Source organism: Phycodurus eques, chromosome 3, assembly GCF_024500275.1.
Source record: "Phycodurus eques isolate BA_2022a chromosome 3, UOR_Pequ_1.1, whole genome shotgun sequence".
NCBI classification, from domain to species: Eukaryota; Metazoa; Chordata; class Actinopteri; order Syngnathiformes; family Syngnathidae; genus Phycodurus; species Phycodurus eques.
The window spans coordinates 1,230,500-1,251,184 of NC_084527.1; the positions used below are offsets into that span (position 1 = coordinate 1,230,500).

Here is a 20,685-nt window from a genome sequence, read left to right on the forward strand (position 1 = left end):
GAAGTTATGGGTGGAGGCTAGACTCAGGACAGAAGTGAGTATTTGCGAGCAACAGTATGGTTTCATGCCTGGAAAGAGGACCACAGATGCGTTATTTGCCTTGAGGATGTTGATGGAAAAGTACAGAGAAGGTCAGAAGGAGCTACATTGTGTCTTTGTAGATCTAGAGAAAGCCTATGACAGAGTACCCAGAGAGGAACTGTGGTACTGCATGCGGAAGTCCGGAGTGGCAGTGAAGTATGTTAGAATAATACAGGACATGTACGAGGGCGGCAGAACAGCGGTGAGGTGTCCTGTAGGTGTGACAGAAGAATTTAAGATGGAGGTGGGACTGCATCAGGGATCAGCCCTGAGCCCCTTCCTGTTTGCAGTGGTGATGGATAGGCTGACAGAGGAGGTTAGACTGGAATCCCACGTGGACCGTGATGTTTGCAGATGACATTTTGATCTGCACTGAAAGCAGGGATCAGGTGGAGGAACAGTTAGAAAGATGGAGGCATGCGCTGGAAAGGAATGAAGATTAGCCGAAGTAAGACAAAATATATGTGCATGGATGAGAGGGGTGGAGGGGGAAGAGTGAGGCTACAGGGAGAAGAGAGAGCGAGGGTGGAGGACTCGAAATACTTGGGGTCAACCGTCCAGAGCAATGGGGAGTGTGGTCAGGAAGTGAAGAAACGGGTCCGAGCGGGTTGGAACGGGTGGAGGGAGGAAGGTGTCAGGTGTGTCGTGTGACAGAAGAGTCTCTGCTCGGACGAAGGGCAAAGTTTAGAAGACAGTGGTGAGGCCAGCCGTGATGGACGCATTAGAGACAGTGGCACTGAAGAGACGACAGGAAGCAGAGCTGGAGGTGGCGTTGAGGAAATGAAGATGTTGAGGTTCGCTCTCGGAGTGACCGGGTTGGATACAATTAGAAATGAGCTCATCAGAGGGACGGTCCAACAGGGACCCCTAGAGGGACAAGCCCAAAGGAAAAGACCATTTCTTCTTATCCTTAACGTTTTCTTTTTTTGCTGATATTTTCGATTGTTTTCACCCTTAATTTACTGTACTCTATGCTTTCTAATGAGTGTACTTCTTTTTGTATACATGGTCGAACTAAACAAAGCAAAATGACGTGTTGGGACTCGGCCACGTCACGTGACGCCAAAGCAGCGTTTCAATCGGCTCAATGGTCAAATCAAGATGGCTGCCATCTGTTTGTTTCGCTCGCTAATTTGATTTTGTGGCAAAAGTGACGTTGTTTAAAAGCGATTTTGTCGTTGTTTTGACCGGAAAATATCCTTCCTGGACGCGGAAATGAAACGTTGCAAATATGATATATTTGCAAAATATTTGGTGAGCAGACCTTGGACGCGTCTGCCAACTTGAGTGTTGCAAACATCTCGCGGTCGTCGACAAACCTGCTCCTCTTACAACGCGATTGTTCGCTCAAACGTTTCCCGCGATTGGGCGCTCCCTCACAACTCCTTCCACATGTTCATGTTGGAAGCGGTTCGACGACCACAGAACAACACTTGGATGCTATATGCTAAGCTAACTTGTTTTTAGGCAGGTGGCGTCTAAGTTGCTTTTGCCGCCGCCTAGTGCGCGGGAGTGTCACTGGTGCGAGGAAATGTTCGAATAGCAACAGAATTAACGTTGAACCATTTCGGAGGCCAGAGAGGCCAAGTATGAGTGCAGAGTACATCCACCACCGCTTGCAACAACCGGCTCATAAAACCACTCGTGTGATTAAAATACATTTTATTTGCAGAAAAAGTATTGGGCGGGGCGGTGGTAATCACATCTGCCTCACAGTTCAGAGGACCGGGGTTCAAATCCCGGCCCCGCCTGCGCGGCGTTTGCAGGGATAGGCTGCAGCACGCCCGCGACCCGCGTGAGGAGAAGCGGAACGGAAGACGAATGAAACAACATTGAGGACGCTCGACAGACATTGGTGTGGTTTGATATGCGAGTTGTTTGGCAAACGAGCAGACAACCAACATAACCTTTGCTCCGACTATACACACACAAACGTTTTTTTCCCTGTCAAAATCATCCTCAAGAAAACAAAAGTCCCCGTGGTGCCATACCAAAGAGAATATTTCACAAACACCATTTATAATTTGGACTTCACATGCAGATGGGAGGAACGCTTAAAGTTTCTTCTTCTTCTTCTTCTTCTTCTTTGGCATGCATCCACAGCAAAGGCATTTAGGATTTAGACTGAAAATAGTCAAAGTGTCTCGACACCCGTCGAGTTTCTAACAACTACTTTTACGCTTCGAGCTAGCGGCTCCCGCTTACATTGGAAAAATTCCAGATTTTGTTTGTCACGGCGATGCAGAAAGCTCCTTTTCTTGTGCTGCGGGAGCCCCGCATGGGTAGGATCCTATTTACTTTGTGGTCATTACGACACCAAAAAGCAAAGAAATGTGCCAGCCCAGTTGAACGTTTAGAGCATCAACTGCCGGAGTTCTTCTTCCAGCTGCTCGGTGCCAACATTCAGGTCAGTTTGCGGGACAGCCGGCAGAGAATCCAGCAGGTCGTCGCCCGCGACGCTTGGCGGCAGCCCGCTCGGAACCTCCGGATACATTTTGGATTCGTCCAACAGAGAGTTCAGTTCTTCCTCCAGCTCATCATCATCAGCGGCTACAAAAACAACAACAAAACTTTTATCTTCAAATAGAGGAGAAGCGGAACATAAGATGAATGAATGAATGCAACCTCTGCTGCCCGTAGAGGGGCGTCCTCCGTGCGCCACAAAGTTGCATTCGTACAGCAGCGACACACAGTCGCCCTTGCCTCGATTTGGATGAAAGTGGGACCGTTCCGTCACCAACATACGCTGATGCCGGCATAAAGTTTAAAAAACATCCCCCAAACACGTCGGCAAATGTGTTTTGGTCTGATGCACCCGAGCTTGAACCTTTTGGCCGGAATTCCAAAATGTGTGGGATGAGGTCATTCCGTCATTTGCGGCGCGCTACCCACTGGGCCAGCGCGGGAAATGAATCGGGCATTCACTAAAAAATTGTTGGTTTTTTGTTTTTGTTTTTTTAAATCCTGAAAACTACAGCGAGATGTCAGAGGAGCTGACAGGCTAAATCCGTCCTCATGTAGTGGCTTGGCTATAAAGGAGAAGGAAAAAAAAGAATACAGGTTGTGATTGCCGGTTTGAGGCCTTCATTTTGGAAAATATAAATGAAGGATCCGAGGACACCCTCCAAATAAGAGCGCTCTTTCACCCGATACTCTTTGCGGTCGACTACGTAAACGGCCCGAGCCTCTATTTGAGAAATGCGCGTACAATAGATCCGTTGGATGTTCAAAGGAAAGCAACATTGACGTACCTGAAGAGGTCACTCCTCCAGATATGCTTTGGTTCACCTCATCTTGTTTGTCACATAGCTGCAAAAATGATGGCAGATTTGTTGAAGTGTCAAATTGAATCCAAAGTAGTCCAAATGTGCTTTTTCCAAAGGAAGACTTGCCTCCTGGATTTGCTCCACAATGCTTTCGGCACCTTCCACCGTCACGTCCTTGAGCGAGAGTCTGAGGCCGGCCATTCCCGCCCGGTACGCTTGCAGCACCTGCACGAGGCTCGCCGGTCAGCGGCGGGAAAGTCCATTTTCAGAATCGGAGTTTCGTTACAAGCTACCGTTTTATCGGTCTGCGACTGAGCAATGCGATCCAGGATGCCTCGAACGGACTCCAGCTGTCCAAACAAGCCGTCTGCTCTCTTTTCCAGCCTTTTGCGGCCTCTCAGACACCTCAGAGCCTGTTCGGCGGACAAAAACAAACAAACAAAGAACGCACAATGTGATGAATTTGGTTTCTTTGTTGTCACCTTCAACAATGCTTTGCGGGTTTTGGGCGTTCACCTGTGTTTTTTTCCCTTCCCGGAGTAGAACTCTTGCTTCCTCTCTGCACCTGAGCACGAGTAATACACACTGCGTTCCAAATTATGATGCAAATGACATTTTTTCTCACATTTTCCGAAACAGTTGAAACAAATGACAGTTGGTATAATTGTCAAGTCATCAACACTCAGAAACTAATTTGATGAAACCTCACTTTGATCACAGTGTTTTTTTTTCTCATAAAAATAACTTCAAATACATAACAGACAACAGCGTTTCAAGACATTTGACAGGTTTGAAAGACCTGAAAATACAACTCCAATTCCAATGAAGTTGGGACAGTGTGTTAAACATAAATAAGAACAGAATACAATGATTTTTTTTTTCCATCTTTAACCTATATTTAATTGAATACACGACAAAGACAAGGTATTTCATGTTCAAACTGATCTAATTGATTGTTTTTAGCAAATAATCATGAACGGCTGCAAGACGTTCCAAAAAAGCTGGGCCAGGTGGCAAAATAGTTGAGGAATGCTCATCCAACACGCGTTCGGAGCATCCCACAGGTGAACAGGCTCATTGCGAACAGGCGGGCGCCGTGATTGGGTAGAAGAGGAGCTTCCCTCAATTGCTCAGTCGTTCACAAGCGAAGCTGGGGCGAGGTTCACCTCTTTGGGAACAAGTGCGGGGGAAAGTAGTCCAACGGTTGAAGGACAATGTTCCTCAACGTACAATTGCAAGGAATTGAGGGATTTCATCATCTACGGTCCAGAATATCATCCAAAGGTTCAGAGAATCTGGAGAAATCACCGCATGGAAGCGGCGAGGCCCCAAACCGACATCGAATGCCCGTGACACTTCGATCCCTCGGGCGGCGCTGCATCAAAAACCGACATCGACGTGTAAAGGATACCACCGCATGGGCTCAGGAACACTTCAGAGAACCAATGTCAGTCAATACAGTTGGGCGCTCCATCCGGAAGTGCAACTTGAAACTCTACTACGCAAAGCAAAAGCCATTTATCAACAACGCTCAGAAACGCCGCCGGCTTCTCTGGGCCCGAGCTCATCTAAGACGGACCGACGCAAAGCGGAAAAGTGTTCCGTGGTCCGACGAGTCCGCATTTCAAATTGGTTTTGGAAATTGTGGACGTCGTGTCCTCCGGGCCAAAGAAGAAAAGAGTACGGGTTCCAGACTGGCCTGCCTGCAGTCCAGACCCGTCTCCCGTTGAAAACGCGCGGCGCATTATGAAGCGTAAAAGACGACAACGGAGACCCCGGAGTGTTGAACGGCTGAAGCTGTCCGTCGAGCGACAATGGGAAAGAATTCCACCTCCAAAGCTTCAACAATGAGTGTCCTCAATTCCCAAACGTTGATTGAATGTTGTGAAAAGAAAAGGCGATGTAACACCGTGGTCAACACGACCCTGTCCCAGCTTTTTTGGAACGTGTTGCAGCCATCAAATTCAAACTTAATGACGATTGGCTAAAAACAATCAAGTTGATCAGTTTGAACATGAATATCTTGTCTTTGTCGTGTATTCAATTCAGTAGGATTTGCAAAGCATTGTATTCTGTTTTTATTTATGTTTAACACAATGTCCCAACGTCATTGGAATTGGGGTTGGAGTTATTAATTGAATGTGCAGTATTAGGAGATTGTATTTACTGAAACCGAAAGCTGTCCCGATCAACAACATCTTTCCAACTCAAGCTTGCCAATCTTTCCATACATGAAACTTGTGACTTTTTGGAGCGCTTCTGCTTGAATTTCTTGTGTCACACTTGAAGATGATTTTGTTGTTCTTTAGTTGTCAGAACGTCCGCGTACTTTTCAGAGGTCATTTTCACACCTTCTCTTCAGCTTTTATCACAGTTTCAAATGTTGACTTTTTGAAATTGTTTTCATTTGATTATTGTTACAACAGTTGTTTCTTGCATTTATTATTCTTGGTTGTATTTTCTCCTCACCGCTGTGCCGACTGTTTTGAAAGCGCTCCACGATTACGTTGGATCGAAGCGAGTATTTTGACCGAAGGATGTCCGAGACTTTTTATTACGACGCCGGGAACCGTTTCGAATTCAAAGCCAGAAGGGACGTTCGGGCCATCTTTAGTCCACGTACTTATCAGCCTCCGGGCCCAGTTTCTCCAGGACGCTCCTCCAGCAGTTTCTCACCGCGCCGTAACTGGTAGATTCCGATATCGACGTCAGTGACGGAGGAGACGCGAGCCTGCCCGGGCTGGCAAAATTTAACAATCTGTAAAAAAAAAGACATACCGTTGAAAGATAACCGAGGTAGGGGCGGGGGGCGGGGACTAGGAACGCGTGGTGGTTTGTGGAGCGCCGCCGAATGTCGTCTACCTTCTCCCCCTCGTGCAAGGAGACGGCCACTTGTTTGTCCCTCTGCAGCTGCAGAAGCGTCGTGCACAGGGCGCTTTCGTCGGCGCACGCGCCCGACGAGACAGCGCGCAGCTCTTCGAACGATATGACGGAGCGACTTGCAAATTCGCTGCTTTGGTAAATCCGGAGCACTTCAGCTGCTTTCTCCTGTCAAGGACAACACGACGCCGAGTTAGCGTCAAACGGCATACGCGGAGAAAGCGGCGGCAGCCTCGTCTGTGTGTCTGTGCTCCATCCGCCGACACGCAGATTTGCAGCCGCAGTTAAACAATTTGATTGCCACTCGGGTAAGATCCAAACGCAGCGGAGCCGAACCTCCCGAGTTGAACGCGAGCCTTTCGGTGACACCGGATGATTGGTTGAATGTCACGTCACATTTTCCAAAATGAGAGCATGTCAGGTGACTGAACCGCTTCCCATCGTGTAAAAAGTGTTCCCGTTTCTTCTGGAAGCTTAAGTAAATAGACCACGGAAATGTCGCCGAGGGCTTCGGCTTATTGGGTAGGGCCGGCTCTGCCAACACGAGAAAAACAAAACAACCCCCTTGTGGAGTCAATCGGTTAGATGCTCACAGACTGGAATCTTACAAGATTAGCTAACATCTTGCATAACATCGCACACCAGGATGGTTTGAATGACCAAGTTGCCTTCCGACAACACGCGAGACATTCGACTTCGGAGGTTCTTCCGTCCGCGCATCATCTTACCGTCGGCGTCGGCCGAGCAACGCACCTTCGCCAGTTGGAGGACAACGAAGGGCTCCTCGGAAGGTGCTCGGCTTGCCCCCAGCACGGACGAGAAGGTCCATTTGAGAGGCTTGACCAGCAGGACGCCCACGCCCCACCGCAGCCAGCCGCAATCCGCCTTGGCGGCGAACTCAGACTCCGGCTGAAGCTCCCCGCGTCTGGACCGGGCCAAAGGGGAACATACGCGGCGGATGAAAAAAGAACAGGGCAGCGGGGGGCTGCCGGCACGCCCGCGTATTTACAGGACCGCTTTGTGGCCAGAAGGGATTGACAGAACTTCACTTTCGACACAAAACTTTCGTCCTGTTGTTATGGGGTGGACAATTTTGAGGGGGAGAAATGAGGACTATTTGGGGGCGCTGACATAACCAACCAAACGCATTTCGGAAAAAGTGAAAAACTTGGCAGATGTGCTTCAAAATATACAGTAAATATAACAGATATCAACACAACTCTGTCGAAGGGCGGCTTCAGTTTTGATGAGGGGTTCCGGATAAACGTGCAACGCCGCAGAAACAAAAACGGAATCGCGTCGCAAACGCGAACGGTGACTCGGAGAAGCGGCGGGACTGCGGAGAATTTTTCACACGGACAATTTGTATTGCTCTTAATTGTAGTCGCTAATTGAAAACCGATCATCAATGTGGGCGACATCACTTCCGGCGGAAGATTCTTTCCAGCTTATTCCCGAGACACGGGCGGGAGGGGCGGCCAGCCATCCGTAGCTCCGCCCCTGGACGCGTCAACAAAAGCAAAGTGAACCTATACTGCAACAAAAAGGCAAATCATCATCATCATCATCATCATCCTCAGTGCGTGGCTACTTGTTGTTTGCTTTCAACGCTTGTGTTTTTGAAGAGTGGATCTTTTCCAGGTAAATAATGTCCATTCATTTCATTTAGAGATCCATGAAAGTGTAAAGATCGCTTTCGCCTGTCGAACGACGTCGCAAACACTTTACACGCTCAAACCACAATGGCGGAAAGTCAAATCCCGTTTCTTGCTCAAACGACACACAAGCGCCGGTTTCCGATCGGCGCCATCGGAGTGCCACCCGGAAGTTCGCGTGACGTCAGCCAGCTCTCATTGCAATTGTAAACATTTGAGGCGTTGTTTGTTTTTCAACGCCAAATGTTGACGTTGAAGTTGTACTCGGGAGCGCCTGCCTCCCGCGGACGTTTGTCGCGCTGTACCTCGCCATGGCGCCCAGGACGGTGGGCAAGCCCAGAGGAGAAGTCTCCTTCCTCCGGAAGATCTCGTTGAGCTCGCGCACGTTGACGCTCACGCTGCGGCGCTCCCTGCAGCTTTGGAGCACCCGAGGCGCCCAGAACTCCATTTTGCTGTCCCAGTCCATTGTGTTGACGTCGCGGGTCTCTTTGAAGTCGGAGAAGAGGAAATTCATGCGTTCGTCGTCGTCCCAGTCGGCGCTCGACATGTTCGCTGCGGCGTCAAGCTCGGCTGTCAACACCGGGAAGCGGATGACGACGATCTTCTTCTTCGTCGCCTTCTTCTTCTTCGTCGCCTTCTTCTTCTTCGTCGTCGTCTTCTTCTTTGTCGCCTTCTTCTTCGTCTGCTCGCTTTGGGGCATGCCGCCACCTAGCGGACGGGAGTCTGCAACTGGACTATTTACTTTTGATGATGCTATAACGTTCGATTGTCCCCAATGAAAACACACATTTCATGGGAACTGACTATAATAACCCCTCGACGGTCTCTCACGCAGTGGAAAGAAATCGCAGCGAAAACTCGAAAGAAATATTCATCCAGTGTGTCAGGAAGGACGAAAACCAGTCCAGAAGACGGCTCCACCAGGGGGCGCAAATTCCCCATAACAACGCCAACGATTGGCAGTAAACGGATTGTGGATTGGTGTTGCTGTTCACATAACAAATTTGAACATTTGCCCTCAGCATCAAGCTAAACCTTGCTCAACTAAGGGACTCACACGGCTTCTGTTAATCATAATCATATGTTTTGTTTCTTGTTGTCTTTTGGTTTGTCCTGTAAGGTCAAGCGGAACGGAGGATCTGTGTCTCCTGTGTTCACTGCGTCACAGTGGAGTTTTGAAGCTTGCGCTGTGGTTTCCTAGTATTATAATTGAAGTTTATTGAGAATCAGAGTCGAACAGAACAAAGTTTCTAGAGGGGAGAGAGAAACGAAGACAAAAGACAAAGCACTAATTGTAAACAGGATGAGAAAAGTAAGTCATTACATGACAGAAATGTGAAATATGAGTGTTGCATGGGGGCTGTAGCGCTGCACCGTGTGAGGGGAGGGAAGGACAGGACAAGATGGAACAGGACGAGGACAGGAGAAGACGCATGCGGGACCGGGGTCGTGAACCCGGCTGGACAACTGAAGTGCGGTGGCATTAATGATGTCAATTAGAAAAGTCTATAGGACTACAGGAGAGTATGAGTGAGGGGATACACAAGCGATTTGCATATTCATGAGTTATTTGTCGCAGTAAGTGCGTGACCCCACACCCGGCGAAAGAGTCCCGGGGGGGGGTGTGCCTGCGGACGCACGCAAGTGAATTGACGCCGTTGTGCATGCACAAAAACTCACACAAGTGTGCCTTCGTTGGTGCGCCCGGGACCGCGGAGGCCGAGGACCCCGCCCCGTCGATCGAGGGGCGGGATCGGGGCCCGAGAGCAGCCCGGCGGACGGGGGTGGCGTCGGACCCGCCGAGGCGCCCCGACGACCGCGGGGACCCGGCGCCGCCCCCCCCCCCCCCCCCCCCGGCGACCGTCAGGCCTCCTTCCTGTTTACTTTTCTGAAGAGCGGATAGACTAATTGTATTTTTCAAATAAAAATGGATGACAGCCGAATCTAAGGCTTGAAACCGTTTAAATGTGGCCTCGAGTGGAACCGTCGACTGTTGAATGTGTGTTTTGTTTCTCGAACATTCTATTCGTTACGGTGACCGATTATTTAGGACCGAGGAAGAAAAAACGGCGAAGGATTGACTGGGGGTGAAAAATGTTTCAAAACTTACAGCAGGGGCGGGATTATGGGACGATGGGATTCTGTCCGATTTTGGCTCGGCGCTGGGATCGATCTCTTTTGGAGCGGGAGAGCGCGGGAGTCGACGTCCGGCCCCGCGTCGGCAGGATTGGCGTTAGAAGCCGGGAAACGCGAGCCAGCGGGCGACCAAAAAGAGCTTTATTGTGCGCATTTATATGATTCAAGGACAAGTCTTATGTGAAAAGCAGGATTTAAAGTGACAATTCCTATCCGAGGCGTGGTTGTATTCTCCAGTAAACAATCAATTCAAAAAGGAATTCCTTACAAATGTGCAGCCTAGTAAGTGTAATTATATCAGCAAATCCTATGACAGCAGTGCTTTTGCAAATGCCCCGTCAGCACAAATAACACGGAGATAATGCAGACGTTCCCGTGCTTCTTCTCCGCCCCAGGAAGACATTTGCACCGTGATGAATTCAAGCGTGTATACACGCGCCGCCGGTTCACCTTGATTATACAAACTACAGTTATATTATTATTATAGTGACATTGCAAGAAGGTGAAAGACATTCAGAGAGCGTTGGCGGAGTCACGGCCGATGCGGGGATTCGGCCGGCGCCGAAAGACGGAACGGTTGGCACGCTCAGCGCCGCGGCGGTCCCGTTGAGCCGTCACCGCGCGGGTGTCAAACTCGAGGCCCGCGGGCCACATCGATCCACGGGAACCCGCGGAAGCAAATCCGGTGCGGTCGACTTCACGTTTGTGGCTAAAATAACAACTTTGCAAATTGTTGCAATATTGCATTTTGTTCCCAATCCCCCTTTCAAAATAAACGGAATTAACAACTTTTTTGGACCGGCTTTCGATTTCAAATAGAGTTATTCGTGTTTTTTTTGCACGCATATGTATCAACTGAACATTTACGGTATACGTGTCGGCAGTCACGGCGGCCCTTCGGCGGCAAAAACGAGTTTGACACCCCTGCGTTCGGACATTTTCATTTCACGTTGCGGTGTTTTGCGTACGAAGCAGGCGACACGGCGCTCGGGCTCCCGCCCGCACGCCCTTTGGGAATCGTCCGGTATTTGCGCTCCTCGCAAAAAGTCGGGCAGATCGGCCATTCGGCTAACGTTTCAGGATGACCCCAAAAACGGACCCCCGCCTTTGTGGGCCAACTTCAGAACTTTGTAACGCACACGTGCGACTCTTCGACGTTTCGGTGCTTTTTGCCCAAGTTGCTGGAGCCGAAGAGCGAAATTCATTGCAGGTCCGCGGATCGACCGATGCATTTGCGAAATCAATTCAAATTGGCATTGGGGCTGGAACTAACGACTATTTGAAGAATCGATTGATCTTTCAATTAATCGATGAACCCGATTGAAAAAAATTCTTAATCCAAAAACAGGACATGATTTCAAATTGACAGTGCAGAAAAAGCACAAACATAAACGGGTTATGATTCAGTCAAAACAAAACCGGGTGTGAATTGTTCCTTTTCGATATGCGCGAAGCCCGCCGCGCACCGAGCGACGCGGCTCGACCCGACTGAGCTCAACTTTGCGCGACTCGTTTTTTTTTTTGCAGGCGCACGACGCGGCGACTGGCAGATGACAGCCCACCGAAACGCACAGAAGCTCTCGCACGCTAAAAATATCTTTGCCGGTTTTACGCTCGCGAGACCCAGCTGGCTGCCGCCAAGTCATGTGAATGCAATATATTACGTATATTTTATATGTCTATTGTGTTTTTCAAGCGCGTGCACGGATCGAATCGCTGAGTCGCCAACTGAACTGGCAAAGTTGGACTTTGACAACTGTCGAGGTCAAGGTTACACAGTGACCCCCGATATTAGCGGGGGGCTGGGGACAGAGATCTGCCCCGAGGAATTGACGTCCGTCCAACCAAAAGGCTTTTGTAATTGCCGAAAGAAGTCACAAGATGGCAGCAAAGCACAGTTTTTTTTCTTTTCTATTAGACAAGACGATGCCTTTACTAAATGAAGTTCCTCTGCTCAGTTCAACATAGTGACTTGGGCCCAGGATGGCAGCCGATGGCGCCAAGGCACTATTTTTGTATTAGACACGGCTTTGGCCCGAGGGCCCCCCCCCCCCAAAAAAAAAACACGACGAATCTGTGAGTTTCAGCAAATAAAAGAGGAAATGCCGAAGGGCGCATGTCCGCGGGCTTCGCCGTAGCGCATTTTAGTTTCATCCTGAAATTTGACCCGAAAGCCGAAAATCCCGAACGTTTTGCGAGTCGTGTTTGGTGCGCGCGACGGCTTCAAACTGTCCTGTCAGCCCCGGAACGCTTCCGCGCAACCTTCTCCTCTTTCACCCGGTCCACCGCCAGAGTCTCCAGCTCCGCTCGGGGCGGGGCCGAGCGAGGGGATCCGTGGGGGATGCGGTGAGCCACGCCCACGTGAGCCCCGTACTGGCGGTCCCGAGCCGGGCCGCGACGGGGGCCGGCGGGCGGGCGCTCCGAGGCGATAGGAGGGATGACGGCGGGTCGTTCCCGTACCACCTGCGGATCCGGAGACTCTCTGCCCGCCTGCAGGAAGGGCGTCGGGTCGGGCATGGCGTCCACGGCCTCGCGCAGGACCACCCGCTTGCCGTCGGCGCCGAGCCGGTACACCTCGGTCAGCTCGGGGTGGAGAGGCTGGGAGAGGCTCTTCCTCATGCGGCGGCGCGGGGTTTCGGGCTGCCCGTCTTTGGCCGGCGGCGGCGGCGGCGGCGCGGGCTCGAAGGAGGCGACCGGGCTGACCTTGGGGCTCCCCTCCGAGGAGCTGCCCGCCAGAAGTTTCTTCTTGGTGGCGTGAAGCTGCGACGTCAGGTAAGCGATGGTGCCGGCTCGCTGCTCCAACTCTCCGGACAGAAGGGCCAGCTTGTGGCTCTTCATCTTCAGCTCCTCCAGGTACTTCTTCTCCCGCTCCTTGATGGTGTTTTCCAGGACGAAGATCATGGCGTTCTTCTGCTCCAGGTCCCTGAGCAGCTCGGTGTTCTCCTCCTCCTTCTTCTTCAGCTCCGCCTCCAGCTCCTCACACCTCCTTTGCAGCTCTCGGGATCGCGCCTCGCCGCTGTCTGCGCCAACCAGTTAGAACAACGGCGTCAACAACACAACAACGACAACGGCCGCTTTTTGTCCGTTTTCGACCGACGGCGAAGTTCACGAACAGTTGAAACTCGAGGTCGGCAGACACTGACGTCAAAAGACATCCTTTGGTTTCTCGGTGCCTGACACGAAGTCAGACTCGGCTCGGCCAATTAGCGACGGTCAACGGGGCTTAGCAGTTCAAGGGTTACGCTCAGGGGTCACGAGGCGAGGAGCGGGTGTTGCACCTGCTGCTCGTTGAGGACAGGAACTGCAGAGCGATACGCGCGTTCACGTCCCCAGCAAAATGCCAGAAAGTCGCTAGATTTCGTGGCCGGATTCCGTGAGAAAGTCGCCGCGTTGGCAACACCGCATCCGCCGCTCGAAGACCTGCCCTCCGAGTACTTCCCGGTTATCTCAACTCGGCTAGGAAAGCGAAGAAAAGTCCCGGACGAAGATATGATCCAGCTAGCGACGGAGATCGGCGCTGCGCGGGAAGCTCGCGTCTCACGTCGCGGCTACGCCCGGGAGCCGGCTCTCTGGTGACCTTCGTCGTCGCGTGGTCGACGTGGCCACGCCCCCACTCGGGCGAGGATTGCTTTTATATGTCAAAGTGAAATACGAAGGTCCGAAAGGCTTTTGATGATTGCAGATTTGAAAAATGTCAATTGAGGGGAAATGACGTCTTCGTCGACGCGCCGTCTCGGCTGTCACGGCCGCGCGGGGGACGACGGCGGACCTCGCGGCCGACGAGGACTCCGCGACGCAATGATTCCGAGCTCGCCGCCTGCGCTCTCGTAATCCCCCGAAGTCGTCTCTTAGAAACGGAGGAAGGCGGGTCGCGACGGGACGGGAGCTTACCTGAAGGATCGGAGCTTCGTGAGGTGAGCTCGTACGTCAGGTCTGTGAAAATACAAGCGTGCGGTCATCAGGCAGCGCGCACACACCTTTCGAGCAGCCGGTTAGCAACACGCGGAGGCGCTCCTTCCGCAAGATCGCATCTTATCTTCGTACGATCGCTTTTGTTTCAGATGACGCACGACGACTTCGTGACAAATAAAGGCAATCTGACAATCTCCGCGGTGGACGACGGTCATGTACAGATCATCAGTCGGAAATGTGGCAAACACGCAATGGAATAGCAAAGTGTGCATTTTCTGGAGGGAAAGAAGTATTTGTTGGAGAAAGCCGAGTGAGGAGCCTGAGAATTCCAAATCCGGCTGCCATCTCGTTTTTGCGCATTTCGGACCGACATTAGTCCACTAGCACGGACGGGCGAGAAACAACTGTAAAAATCGGAGACAGCTCACCCAAAAATCGGATTTTGTTGTGAGCGGAGGAACTTACAACCTTCAGCATGGGACCAAAGCGTCGTTCGCCCCGTCGTACAAAATCTTTCAGCGTCAGTACGGCCAATCGATCGTCCGAGAGCAAAGGCGACCCTCGATGTCGGACTACGTTTCCCGCAAATCGCCGCGGCATCCGACAGCCTTTCGGGGATTCGCACAAAACGAAATTCCCGCCTAATTCAGTGGAAGAAATGCTGGCTAAACGCTCGTGTCATCGCTGATGGCCACTGAGCGTTTCGCTTTTGCGGTGACCGAAAGGAACAGCTTTGACCGAGTGCCGTTAAAAGAATAGCCACATAAAGCTATCGAGTACAGACACACGAACGCAGGACTATTTGTCGCACGCCAGCGAGCGTCACCTGTGCATTGCTGCTGCAGTCGGCGGATCTCGGCATGCAGCCCCTTCAGTGTGTCGGCGTGGTCCCGCTGGAGGAAGAGCAGGTTTTTCTGGGCGCTGTGCAGCTGATTCTCCAGCGCGACGTCGCCCGACGCCATGGCTGATTACGTTCGCGCCGACGCACACGGAACACAAGAGAAGAAAAATCAGCGACCGTTCGCGTGCGCGAACCGCACGTTTCGCGGCCGTCGGCCTTCCTCGATCTCAAATCCCAGCGATTCGTCGGCGCCGGAAGCAAAAAACACAAATGAGCCAAGCTCGCAAATGAAAGGACCTGGGTGAGCGTGGACCGGAGCGGACATTTCAGAGAGGGACGTTTCGTTCGACTCCTCGAGGAACATCAGCGACAGGTGAATTGTGACTTTCGATTTTTCCAAATCTCTCAGAAGCGTCCGAAGCGGCAGAGATTTCACAGAGCGGCGCAAAAGGGGCTCGGGTGTTCCGAGCTCCCCTCTTGCGACGCTCGGAGCAAAATAACGGCCGCGAGTCGGCGTCGTGTCGCTCGTTCTTCGGGCTCGGTGCGTTCCGTGGCGCCCGAGTTGCTCCGAGGCACGATTCATCGCCATCGATACCGCAGAACCCTCTCACTCTCGGTGCATTGATTGATTGATTGATTCGTGTCCCGGAGAGAAAGTCACAGCTGGATCACAACTGCGACATACTTACTCCAGAATGAAACGTCGATCACGGTTACAGTCGGATGTCGTACTAGAAGATCAAACCAGCAACATGCAACGTTTCTCCAACGAGCAGCACGTCAAGGGAACGTTACGCATTGCCAGCAATGCAATCGACTCCTTGTTGATCGGAAAACATGCGCGGATTTTCACATCATCTCGTGAAGTTAAAAATTGCCTTCTAAAAAAAACAAACAAAAAACAAAACTTTAACTTGAATTGTTGTGATAACGTACGCTTGCGTGATCCAATGTCATCATCCAAGCATCCCTTTTCTGTCGCGCTCGCTCGTCCCGACGGTTGGCGCGGCTGAGGCGGATCTCGCGAACGCCAGCCGACACGCCCTGGACCGGTCGCAGACGACCTTTCGCACTCACATCCGCACGCTTGGGACAATTCAAAACATCTTCTCGGAACGCGGCGGGAGATTCCACAAGGCGAGAACGAACTCCACAAGAAATAATATCAATCGCTCATAGCGCATCGCTTTTCGGCCGCGTTGCTTCGCGAGGACCCGAAGACGCAAAAAACCGCAAAACCAAAATGCATTTTCATCGGCGAGCCGCGAAGGCCGAGGAGATGATGATCTATTATTGATGAGTCACGTGACGTCCTTCCAGTCCAGCGCCGCGCTCATCGCAGCCCTTTCCGAGAACGTGTTTTTGCTGAGGCACGACCTCGGTCACGCCTAAAAACCTCGACCGGACTCTCAGGAACACTTTCTCTCCTCTCGAACACCTTTTAAAGTCCTAAACGTACACGAATGGACAGAATGTCCATTTTATTCCTCGTGATGTATTTTAATGCAATTTTCCATTGAAAAAAATGTTTGAAAGCGAGGACGTGTTTATTGTCCTCCCGAAAATACGGCACGGTCAAAATGCCGCGATGTGGCGAACTGTGCATGATCGGAAAAGAAATCTGCAACGCACCTGAATTCGCAATAGTCGGACCGTGATAGAACGAGGGAAGATGGCAAAAGCAACAAGTTGTCCGAAAAATAAACACCCAAGTGCAGATCGCTGAGAAATCTGTGGCGCGGAGTCATGAAGTATTTGTACTTCGTTACTTCTCGCCGCATTTCGTACGGGCCGAATTGTGCGCGCGCCGCATCCACTATCAGCACCTGCATTGCGGACAGCGCCCGAAAGTGACGTCGTCGCAGGCAGCCGGGCGGGGCCGGACCGCACCGGACCGCACCGGACCCGACCCGACCCGACCGGCGACGTCCAAAAGCGGTACCGAACGAGAAATGCTCGAAGTAGCCCATGTAAACAAAGGGCCAGCCGAGCCTCCATTCGCTCCGCGTTTGCTGCTCGACATTGGCACAATGGTGCCGCGAAAGATCCGCCCCCGATCACGGCGACGCCTAACGACGTTTGTGTTTGGCGGGGACGCGGGGAAAGCTCCCGGTCCCGCTCCCGTTGGGTTCGCTGACGGAGGCCGTCAACGTCTCGGGGCGTTTCAGAAACATGACACAATGTCCGCCTCCGCAATCGAGGCCGTAACCGCAGAGTAGTCCGCTGACGTCGTCGCGTGCTCGCTTACCTTGCGGTGGCCGAAGACCGAAGACCGAAGACCGAAGACGCAGCGGCTTAAGGAGCCAGCGCGCTTATTGTCTCCGTCGCCGCCGCCGCCGCCGTCGAAGGGTGAGACGCAGGGCGGCTGCGTCTCGATGGCGTTCCCAACATCTCCCTAAGCGACGACACTACAGAAAGCGATGCATCATGGGAAGCCGGGACTCACCGCCTCCCTCCTTTTCAGATCCTTCCTCGCGATCTTATTTCACAACAGCGGCGGCAAATCCAGCATCTGCACGCACGCCATCAAAATGGATTCGGGTCAAACGATAATTCAACATTTCCGTCACGTTGCGAGCGGTTTGCACCGGTCGGCGTCATCGCTCTAACAACGCTGTCACATGCTCACAAGGGATGACATTGCGCCACCTCGCGGCGGCACCGCGCATCGCAGGTCAGGCCGGTGTCGCTCGGGTCGCTCCGGAAGGCGTTTTCATGTCAACGTTATTTGCCAAACCGCATATCGTTGCATTTGAAATACTTTGGGAAAAAAACACACACACACGTCCGACAATTGCAGGACTAAAGAAGCCCTTCTTTAACGAACGCTGCATGTCGGCCTCGCACTTCTGAGGTTCGGGATCGGAATCTCAGTTCCGGCCTCCTCGCGTGGAGTGGCCAGCGAGACCGGGGGCCATTCTAGGATCCGAGGTTCAGGGGCGCCTGGGCGCCTCCGAAAAGGCCTCCGCCGGTCAGCCGCCGAGGCGATCCGTCCGCGGGCGACGCGGCTTTAATAGGATCGCGCGTACGTCGCGCGACAAAGAAGTTCTCTCAATCCGTTCCAACGGAGGAAAAAAGACGAAAACATCAGCAAACACAGAGCTAACGCACAAACGCTCAATGTGGCAAAAAATGAGGACAGTGTGTTGGCGTTGAGTGGTTGAAGATAAGAAAGGCGCCGAAAGGCGTACATCGTCAATCAGTGACGCAAACAAAAACAACAACACGGATTTTCCCAGCTGGAGGCGTACTTGGACACAAAATATCGTTTTGGGTGACTTACACAGTGGAGGATTTCTAGAAGGCCCAAAAGTATGATTGATTGCTTCCTGAGCTCAACTAGGGAATGCTGTCGGTCGAACTCAAATCGAACATCTCACTTTCAAAGCCGTTGTACTGTAGTTGACTTCGTCGTTGATTATTACATTGAACTTCCTATATAGATATATATATGAAGTCTCACGGAGGGTTTTGAACGCCTCTCAGATCTCCGACGGCCAAATCGACTTCCTATGGCACGGATCACGTTTTGGCTCACCATCCTCGTTGTCATAGTGAAGACGCTTACAGTGAAAAGTGACCCTGTTGCAAATGGAACGCTTGCGTGACTATTCCAACGGCTTCCTCGAAGCAACAGAACCCGTGACGGTTGGTGACTTTTCTTCAGTTTGAACGAACGCGTCGGCAGACTCGCAGATGTCCCCTTGGGAAAAGGGGATCAAAAGCGTTACTTTGGAATTAACCACACATTTGCTCTCACGCCAATAATAAGCTGCTAACAAAACATGATGAAATGTAAATCCATCAGAGCAAAATGTTGTTCGTTTCATTGTATGTGTACAGCGTTTGGAAAACAACTATACAATACCATGTTGACCTACTGACAAATGTGCACACTCTCGACCAGGGGTGTCAAATTCATTTTTGTCTCGGGCCGCATTGCACCTATGATTTTCCTCAGAGGGCCGTGAGAAAAGTGAAATGTTTCATCACCAAATGAATTGAGGGATAACTCGTTTTGAAATCAGAAGACAAGGATAATAGTTTGTTTAAGTTACTGTAGAACAATTTGGAATTTGGGTACAGATTTGAGCAAAAATCACCGAAGTTGCCGAGCACGATTTGCTTTCGCCGGCCGCATAAAAGGATGCGGCGGGCCGCATCTGGCCCCGGGGCCTTGAGGGTGACACCTACGCTCGAGACGATTCCGCTTCATATGACGACCGCGTCAGTGAATTTCCCACGAAACGAGTCCCAAATCGTCACGATGAAACTGTTCAAAAGTGCAACTCTGAATCCAACCTTTTCAAAATCTCAGACAAACTCATCGATTGCACCACAAGGTGGCGTTCTGAGGTCATGCCAAAGACCACATGACCAGAGAGAGCCAATCTCAAGCGTCGGCTTGTCATAGGAAAATAAAATCTGAGCTTTTGCGACTCATTTCATGACACATTTTCTTCATGGATTACAATTACCCGCCTTTTGGAATTCAACGACATCATCATCTCATCTCATTAAATGCATCTCGTCACTCGCCCGAGCCGGTGACGAGAAACATGATCCGAGGCTCTTTTCCAGCAGCGACCGGTTTCTTGACCCAAAAAACCGACACTCAACGTTTAGCTCCCGTGAAAGTCGGCGTTTTCACACATTGCTTTGAATAACGTGTGACGGCGCACGTGTGAGATAATAACGCAGCAAAACACAAGCGAGACCTACCGAGCAGCACGCGGCAAACTGGTTTTGGGCCGTGTATGATCGTGTGACCGCGGCGCGCAACGGAGAAAACAACAGCCGTCGAAGTCGACCTCGTTGACACGAACGCGACGGATGAAAACGGTCGAAGACGAAAATTCCGACTGCCGTCGAGGCGCCCTCGGGCCGGGCCGCGACCCCCGACCTTCCCCCGGCTCATGACGCGCAGCGCCGTTTGCGCGCTCCGACCTTCTGACCTCTCACCTTGCGCGCGTGATCCGGTTCCCCGTGCGGTGCCCGACGCAAAAAATTGAAATTGTCAAGCTCCTTCAGTGATTATCGTACGGTCGTGACATAAGAAACATCATATTTGAATTCCAGGACTAAATCTTCAAAGTTGCTTGAATTCTGACGGACAGGAAGATTTGCTACTGTGTGAACTTGAATGGTTCTTGGGTTTTCGCTGCGTCTGTCGTCCAGCCGGCGCCTCTTCCGGCATTTCTCCCACTTCCATAAACAGAAACCGCTCGCCTCGGCCCCGCATCAACCGCTGGTACGCTCTGGTTAGCGTCTTCCCGCGTCACAAAAGGACACTCAAATATCGGGTGATATTGGCAAAAACACAATCCGACGGCAAGACGCGTGTTGACGTGTAAATCATAAGCGGGTGAATTTAAACTTTTACACTTTGGGAAATATGACGACAGCACAACGTAAAGCAACGAAAAGCATATTGGACGTTCGAAAGATCTCACGACGCGCCAACAAACCGAAACGGGTACGCAGGTCGGTTCTACACTTTGTGCCATCTAATAAAAGAGCATTTATTTGTTCTGTCTGTCTTTATGTGCGGCTGGCGTAGATAGATGAACAAAGAGACATTGTTTTTGGCAAAGCAGTCCTATTCTGGCCAACGAAGTGAAATCTGACCGCACTGCGCATTTTGTGTCGTCCTACACAACACTACCGAGGCCTCGGGAGACGACGGCGACTTTCATCATCATTCAAGTACGAACTTGAACGCGCGGCGTCACGATTGAATGCGAGAACATTTATTCACCAGCGAATGAGCAGTGCCGCCCGAATGATTGAGAATCGCCAACAGTTACAGTGCTACCCAGAAAAAGAAAGCCGTCAATAAATTGGACACGCATTTGCTCGCCGTGTCCACCCATCCGTTTTCTTTCACCGCTTCTCCGCACGCGGGTCGCGGGCG

General features: G+C 51.5%; 2 protein-coding genes across 2 annotated transcripts; both read right to left on the bottom strand.

Moving 5' to 3' along the window:
• Positions 1–1,726: 1,726 nt before the first annotated feature.
• Positions 1,727–9,731, bottom strand: chmp7 (charged multivesicular body protein 7). The gene is given in 10 exon segments (XM_061671340.1): positions 1,727–2,631; positions 3,333–3,390; positions 3,474–3,572; positions 3,641–3,760; positions 3,864–3,912; positions 5,971–5,999; positions 6,001–6,105; positions 6,210–6,395; positions 6,981–7,152; positions 8,188–9,731. Coding segments are annotated over 10 exon segments (1,410 nt in total). The 5' UTR covers positions 8,583–9,731; the 3' UTR covers positions 1,727–2,434.
• ccdc92 (coiled-coil domain containing 92) lies at positions 9,724–17,860 on the bottom strand. Its single transcript, XM_061671341.1, has 4 exons — positions 17,020–17,860; positions 14,757–14,894; positions 13,910–13,951; positions 9,724–13,038 (listed from the first exon to the last, which is right to left on the bottom strand). Exons 2-4 carry the CDS (start codon positions 14,890–14,892, stop codon positions 12,242–12,244), a joined length of 975 nt encoding a protein of 324 aa, XP_061527325.1. The 5' UTR covers positions 14,893–14,894; positions 17,020–17,860; the 3' UTR covers positions 9,724–12,241.
• Between the last annotated feature and the right edge of the window lie 2,825 nt (positions 17,861–20,685).